An 8,903-nucleotide genomic window follows, 5' to 3' on the forward strand; every position below is an offset into this window, starting at 1 on the left:
GATATCCATGCTTTAATCATTGGTCACTGTAACAGCACATTTTGATATCCATGCTTTATATCATAGGTCACTGTAACAGCACATTTTGATATCCATGCTTTAATCATAGGTCACTGTAACAACACATTTTGATATCCATGCTTTAATCATAGGTCACTGTAACAGCACATTTTGATATCCATGCTTTAATCATAGGTCACTGTAACAGCACATTTTGATATCCATGCTTTAATCATTGGTCACTGTAACAGCACATTTTGATATCCATGCTTTAATCATAGGTCACTATAACAGCACATTTTGATATCCATGCGTTATATCATAGGTCACTATAACAGCACATTTTGATATCCATGCTTTAATCATAGGTCACTGTAACAGCACATTTTGATATTCATGCTTTAATCATAGGTCACTATAACAGCACATTTTGATATCCATGCTTTAATCATAGGTCACTATAACAACACATTTTGATATCCATGCGTTATATCATAGGTCACTATAACAGCACATTTTGATATCCATGCTTTAATCATAGGTCACTGTAACAGCACATTTTGATATTCATGCTTTAATCATAGGTCACTATAACAGCACATTTTGATATCCATGCTTTAATCATAGGTCACTATAACAACACATTTTGATATCCATGCGTTATATCATAGGTCACTATAACAGCACATTTTGATATCCATGCTTTAATCATAGGTCACTGTAACAGCACATTTTGATATTCATGCTTTAATCATAGGTCACTGTAACAGCACATTTTGATATCCATGCGTTATATCATAGGTCACTGTAACAGCACATTTTGATATCCATGCGTTATATCATAGGTCACTATAACAGCACATTTTGATATCCATGCTTTATATCATAGGTCACTGTAACAGCACATTTTGATATCCATGCGTTATATCATAGGTCACTATAACAGCACATTTTGATATCCATGCTTTATATAAACAAATCAGCATTCTGAAACATGTAAGAAATCATGTATTACAAGCCATAGTGTATAGAAAATACACATAATGTTGTGAAAAATTATACTTGTGGCCGCAATTTGGAATGTTTGCCATTAACCGATATCAAACGTCAAGATAGGTACAAACTTCCATCAGATTTGGATTCTGCAGACAAAATGGCTATAGAAACATCTCTGCTCCAAAACAATGTCACAGTTCGCCCAACCCTAATATATGTATGTATGTATGTATGTATGTATGTATGTATATATGTACGTACGTACGTATGTACGTACATGCATACATGCATACATACATACATATATACATACATAGATATGCATCTATCTATCTATCTATATTCCTCTGTATCTGTCTCTTTCTATATATATACATATACATATATACAGAGAGAGAGAGAGAGAGAGAGAGAGAGAGAGAGAGAGAGAGAGAGAGAGAGAGAGAGAGAGAGAGAGAGAGAGAGAGAGAGAGAGAGAGAGAGAGAGACACGCACACAAACACACATACATACATACCTTTAAACCATTCGTTGTTTCTTGTTTTACCGCCTGGACTGCTAATTAACGGCAATTGGATGCATCTCCGAGTCATACTTTCTTAATTGATACACAGTAGATATGTTGGGACTGAATGGGTACTAGTATTCCTGAAGGTGTGAACATCGGTTATTTGCTGTACCTTATCGCTATTCTTAAACTATCCCTTTTATATAATAGTGCACATTTACTGTGGCCTCTTAATGCAGGTATTTTAGCGATTTGGGATCCGATTTAGGTGATCGCTAACCGCGTTAGACCGGTGACCGTTTATAGGTGCATTTTCATTATAAATGGTTTGGGAGGGAAACAAATGAACGTTTAAGGCAGGTAACCACTGATTAAAGGTGGCCGCTAAGACTCTGTGTGTGTGTGTGTGTGTGTGTGTGTGTGTGTGTGTGTGTGTGTGTGTGTGTGTGTGTGTGTGTGTGTTTATGTATGTATGTATGCATGTATAAGTGTGTGTGTGTTTATGTATGTATGTATGCATGTATAATGTATGTATTTATCCCGCAATCACTGTATACATTGGCAAGATATGATGACTAGATAAATCTCTATATTTTTGGTCACTGACCATAGCTAAACATAGGTCACGTGACAAGCCCAACTCGACTCGAGTATTTCAGAGTAGATTTTCAATAAACATTTAATACTCTTTAAATGATTTGTTGAAGTGCCGTAAATACAAATAACTGCGATAACAATACAAAACTTGTATATTTATTTATGAATTAGAGTTTAGAAACGGGTTTTTTAATGTGTCAGAATGTAGTGAGCGTCTTACAATAATGACGTCATGCATCTTGTATGACGTCATACGGCAAAAACCTTGCTAGGTTGACAATACTCGATCTGCGTACAAAACTGGAATAAATAATAATTTTCCGAATATTCCTGTAGAATTGCAGGATAAAAGAAATAACTGGTTACTGTCTTAAGATATCGAATTTATCCTCGCTGCATTCGTCATTCTAACATTCGCAGGATAAAGCCGATATCTTAAGACAGTAACCAGTTATTCCCTATATATATATATTTATATATCTAACGTATCTATCTATCTATCTATCTATCTCTGTCTATCTATCTATCTATATATATATATATATATATATATATATATATATATATATATATATATATATATTCTAGAATGTATCTATGTATTCTAAAATCAAATTTCTAATGACGTCACAAAGATACAATTCGCATGACATTACAGTTTCAGACTATTAATGTATTGAGTTTAGACTCTAGTCTAGGGCCGATTTCATATGTCTGGGTTTTGTAACACCGGGTTATATCAAAACCTAGGTTTAACACTGGTTTACGTAAAACGCTGAAACACTTGACTAAGACCTACACCTGTGGTGAATTTCACATGTATGTGTTTTACACGTGTTTACAAAACCACCTTTTTTACATGGGTTACCCGGAGATCTGGAAAGGGACATAAGCGAGGGATAGCGTACACTTCATCACTTTGTAGCTAATACCTCCTTACCGGTATATTATTAGCATTCGCGCACGAGATGCTTAGTTACCTCCTCCCCCTCTGGAGCAAACCTTCGTATTCGGTCAAAAATGATGGAGATGTTTTGACAAAATAAGCTGGCCTGAAAACGTTTCACCATGTATTTACATCATTTTACTCACAGTATTAGTTATAATCCATGTCAAATGCGTACAGAACCCTATATAGCTGTAATAATGCAAATATGAATAAACGTTCTTATTGGCATTTCCCTTTAATTTCTAACATAATATAGATATATATATATATATATATATATATATATATATAATATATATATATATATAATATATATATATATATAAATGGGACGCGTACGCCTAAGGGCACCGAAACAAACTGTTGGTCAAGTTTGCAAACTTGTGGGCCTATATCGCCTCCCCCCCCCCCCCCCCCCCATTAAGACGAGACAAACACGAAAGTATGTCATTATAAGACTGCAGTCTGTGGAAGATGTTTATTACTTTCATTACTAGTACTTCCTGTTTTCGTGCAATTCATACACCACGAAGCAAATGCTTATTTTTACTAATTTAATAAATAACTATGTTTATTACCCAAACGGTCACTCATAACAGGGAAACTATTTTTCATATTTTCTCAGTGAGAAATATTCTGCAGTGGTGTAATACTAAATATACGTTATCACAACTTGCAAACACAAAATGACGTCATGTGGTTTACAGAGTTTGCGTTTACGACTGTTTTGGTATTAAATTTATTACAAAATGTTATTTTAATGCAATTCATTATATATACTTTTAGCAGAATAAAAACAACTTTTGTCTTCAAAAATTATCTGTGAACGTGATTGAAATACAAAGTTATATCAATACTCAGAACAGTGTGTAAAGTGGTTTACATCATTTCTATAGCCTACATCTATAGTACATGTAGCCTACGTGCATGTGCATCTAAAATAAAGGCGTTTAGAGAAAACATAGCTAGGGTAATAAATACAATAGCAAATAATTTTCATTTGTCACGACTAAAACTTACTTTATAACTGGTAACTCGTGTATTATTGTCTGTATATCGCAGGCGCTTTGTTCTTCGTACGCCACGAACATGGTAAATAATCAAGGGGTGGATCTAATTTTTATCATATAATATCTTACATTTTCAGTGCAATCAAAGTATGTGATATTTTTCAGATCACATACTTTAAGAATTTGATAACGTTGCAAATTATATGTAAATGAGTCGAATGAATGAATGAATGAATGAATGTTTAACGACACCCCAGCACGAAAAATACATCGGCTATTGGGTGTCAAACTAATAAACTAGTAAATTAGTCGAGGCCTCGGCACTAGGTTTATTGACATTTAAGCAAACGTACGTGGGTGACACTCCATGATTGACGTATGCAGTCATAATCATCAAATAAAAAAACATTTCAATCAATTTGACAGTGAAAGCAGTCCAGCGTTCAGAATGACGTCATTCGAGTTTGACGTCATTTCCATTCAAAAATACCCCGCGCCACATATTCTTACGCCATTTGAATATCTAGTAATGGCGGACTGGAATTAAAGTTGCGAGTACAGTTTACAAAAACACGTTGTATTAAGCTAGAGCTTATATGATAAAGAGATTATTACACTCGTGTATTTCGGTGTCGTCAATATCATATATTAGGAATAAAAATAATGTATTATGCTCGCCAGAGGATCGCATAATACAATGTTTATTCCTAATATATGATATTGACGATACCGAAAAAAACCTCTGGTAATAACCTCCATATACAGTCGTGCTAAACAAAAAAAGACAAACGGGCATTTTGTCTAAAGGGGATGGGGTTCGAACACCCCAACCCCTCGCCCTTTATTCGCTTCTGTAGTGGGTTCAAAGGGTCTCTGAAAATATGTTCACAGTTGATGGCTCTGTGATACTGACGTAAAACACGATTTTGCTGCCGAAAGTATCCATGAAGAAAAGTTACTTTGAGCAAACCCAGCGAAAAACCACCTCAAGGGCAGGTTTAAACAAGCAATACAATTGTAACCCAGAGTTAAACTAGGGTTATTGAAAACTAGGCATGTGAAATGCACAGTAAACATGACCCAGGGTTTAACCTAGGTTTAAACCATATGTTTAAACCCACAGGGCCGTAGCTAGGATTTTTTTGTTTGGGGGGCAACTGAGTAGTTAATAGTCTAAAACTCCTTAAATAGTTAAGAAGAGAATTTTCTTTAAGTTCCTATAATACTTTCCGGATTTTTTTCGTGGGAGGGCAACTGCCCCCCCCCCCCCCCCCCCCCCCCCCCCTTACCCCTATGCCCCCACCCCCTCCCCCCCCCTAGCTACGGCCCTGACCCAGACATGAAATCGGCCTTAGAAGTTTTGTAAGAACCAGGCGTGTTCACCTATGAAGACCTTTGTCAGAACGTCTACGATGTTCTCCGTCAATCTGCGCCCCTTGAATATTTTATTTAATTTTTTGTTACAGATGTGTTGTTACCGCAATGGGATTTTTGTGGAGAATGGAGTCAATGCAGGGTATGCATTCCGCTATCACCAATGGTACAGCTGGGCTGAGCACTATGTATCGGACACGTTGGGGAAAAACTATTGTTGTGACAGGTCCAACTTCTGTCCACTGTTCCACACCATACGACCGGCGGGACAATGTTCGAGAACGTCCGTGTTTCGACAAGGTTGGTTATCAGGCGCGGATCCAGGGAATGATGCTGGGTGTGAATATCAAAGTCCGCCCCCAATATATATACATATATATATATATTGTCACGGGGATTCTATAATTCCCGTAACTGAATAAAACACGATTATCCAAATATCTCTCCTAACTGTATATCTATTAGATCTCTCTGTAACGGGCGGTATTTACCCGAGTATGGCTCGTCTAGGTATGATCAGAGATACGATCTTATATAAAGTATATATTATTATAGCACGTTTAGTTCACTAGAAAACACAACAAAAACACAATACACTTTGGAATCTGTATTAACCTACGCTGACAAACGTACAGCCGTAGTAGTTAATTTAATAACAACAATAATAACAACCCAGAACTGATCACTTAATTAGTTAATCTCTAGGTGTCTAGTTTACACAATATGCGAATCACTTCACCGTGACACAACACCCACACGTGTGATAATTGAGAAACGCTTCTAGGAGAAGTTAATTAATAAAGGAATTACCACTCTATTCCTAACTGGTTAATTTTTAATTAACCCTTACTACTCGTTCAGTAACCTTGTAACACAGAATTAATACTGGTACCTATCACAATAAAGACAATAACCTACAGTTTACCTAGGTCTTCTAGGATGACTGGCTAAGCTTTATATTACCAAATACTCATATAATGTTAGAACAAATAGTCTACGATTTACTTCGTCAGATGACCGAAGACACTGTCTAAAGAATATTGGTATAATACAGTATTAAAATATTTAAAAGTCACATCAATCACATCAAGGTTATACAACAGAGCAGAAATAATATATATATTTACCAAAGTCCAAATGGACAACGTTCCCTGGGAGCCGTCCTTTTTGCTTCCCCTCATAACTCTAAAATTCTAGCTATTTATTATAAAAATCAGAATATCGCCTGGGGGTACAAGGCGGTCCTCCCCCTATCATCTGATATTCCACCTCTCCCAGAGACGCATTTTTCTCTTTGATCGCCAGACTTACTGACGCCATCGTCGCCAAATCACGGTTGTAAAAACCGCACTCGCAGAGGTATTACGTAACTACTGGCCACATGGCTCCGCACCTGGGCTGGGTGTGTATTAGACGACCATCGCGCAGAAGTATTACGTAACAAGTTGCCCACCTAGCTAAGTGCATTTGGAACTGCACACGGCCTTCTAAAACAATTAATAACGCCACAGGCGAAAAGAAATTAAGAGCATGTACCGTCACATATATATATATATATATATATATATATATATATATATATATATATATATTGCTTCACAGAGGAATATAATATATATAAACAAAATTTAGTATGGGGGAGGCAATACGTTTGGCAGTAATCTCACATCAAAGAAAGACCAAAAAAAAGAAGACAATTTTGTTTTGTTTGTTCTTGTTTTGTGTTTGGTTGTTTGTTTTGTTTGTGTTTGTTTTTTTGTTTGGGTTTTTTTCCAGCCGTCAAACGTATAATGGCAATATATTAAATATTTGATATTTGTATGAAGAAAAAACACATTATGTGATATTTGTAGAAATCCAATATGATGGTGTCACCTTGTCCTGTTTTGGATATTAGTACTATTTTACTGGAGTCCGTCATTTCATTTCATTCCAACTTATTGTTTGTGCTTATATCCAATTAAGGTTCAAGCACGATGTCCTGGGCACACACCTCAGTTATGTGGACTGCCTGTCTAGGACAGTGTGATAGTTGGTTAGTGGTTAGTGAGATAGAAGAGGTTGTAGTGGCCTTACACCTACCCACTGAACCCTTAAGAACTCGCTTTGGGTTGGAGCCGGTACTGGGCTGCGAACCTGTGCCTACCTGCCTATAGTTCGACGGCTTAAACACTGCGCCACCGAGGCCGGTTTGGAGTCCGTCAAAACAAATTCATATCTCTGATTAAAATGGCGGTGAAGATTTATGTTAGAAGGAAGGAAGGAAATGTTTTATTTAATGACACACTCAGCACATTTTATTTACGGTTATATGGCGTCAAGAAATATGATTAAGGACTACACATATATTGAGAGAGGAAACCCGCCGTCGCCACTTCATGGGCTACTCTTTTCGATTAGCAGCTAGGGATCTTTTATATGCATCATCTCACAGACAGAATAGTACATACCACGGCCTTTGTTGCACCAGTTGTGGAGCACTGGCTGGAACGATAAATAGCCCAATGGGTCCACCGATGGGGATCGTTATCCTAGATCGAACGGCAGTTATGTTAGAATTAAACGGCATAATTTACACATATCCAGTTTACATCTAGTTTGCATTCATGTATTCTGAAAATAGACGATCTGACAACAAACCACATTGTATTTTGTTTTTAACATGGTATTTGTTATTTAAACGAGATGCACGGGAATAAATGTCAACTGATGCAATGTCTGTTTTTAGGAGGTGGATTTGGTGATCCGCACGTGGCTACTCTGGATGGAAAAACGTTTATCTTTAACGGCCATGGGGAGTACATCTTGATTAACATAGCAGAAGTTAACATGACCTTTGACCTCCAGGCACGGACAGGCCAGGCGGATAACGGCTAATGGGACAGCTACCAGCGCCACCATCTTCACAGCCTTTGCTGCCAGAGAGAACAACCAAACCAAGTTCCACGTGGAACTATCTCCTGATAAATCCAGTAAGTGTAGATACTAGACGCTGTTGTTAAAAATATGTATTGTGTCAGATCATACAGCAGTGTCTGGGTTGGGAGCCCCGAATCAGAGCTTTACATACATATCCACGTTCTAATCAACATCAAAACAGTTTTAAAAATAACATCCTAGATGTTGAACTGTCTTGAAACGAGTTGGACTGAACTCAGTGCAGACACGGGCTCTTGCCTATAAAACTCAGAAAAAAACAAAACAGAAAACAAATGTCCCAACTACTAATGCTTTTTAGCAAAGTATTTTGTCTATTGCAGTATCCTATTTTTACCGTCAACCTACACAAAACTTACAGATGTTTTAAATTATCAAATGTTATGGTCGTGTAGATAGATGTTCGTGGTAAGTCAACATTAATTGTATGCAAAACTGGAAGAAAAAAAAGCATAGTCAAACTACAATCTATGTATTTACAGGCATATGCGAGATTAAAAGAATCCTTCATATGTGTCAATGTGGGACAGGG

At 36.9% G+C, this 8,903-nt stretch overlaps 1 protein-coding gene across 1 annotated transcript in view; it reads left to right on the forward strand.

The window, feature by feature from the left end:
- Positions 1-8,311, forward strand: part of LOC121385073 (mucin-like protein) — a 69,454-nt gene extending 61,143 nt beyond the window's left edge. The window contains exons 9-10 of the mRNA XM_041515608.1: positions 5,527-5,734; positions 8,163-8,311. Coding sequence (XP_041371542.1) covers positions 5,527-5,734; positions 8,163-8,311 — 357 coding nt within the window. The remainder of the gene's footprint in view (positions 1-5,526; positions 5,735-8,162) is intronic.
- The last annotated feature ends 592 nt before the right edge of the window (positions 8,312-8,903 follow it).

Source organism: Gigantopelta aegis, chromosome 11, assembly GCF_016097555.1.
Source record: "Gigantopelta aegis isolate Gae_Host chromosome 11, Gae_host_genome, whole genome shotgun sequence".
NCBI classification, from domain to species: domain Eukaryota; kingdom Metazoa; phylum Mollusca; class Gastropoda; order Neomphalida; family Peltospiridae; genus Gigantopelta; species Gigantopelta aegis.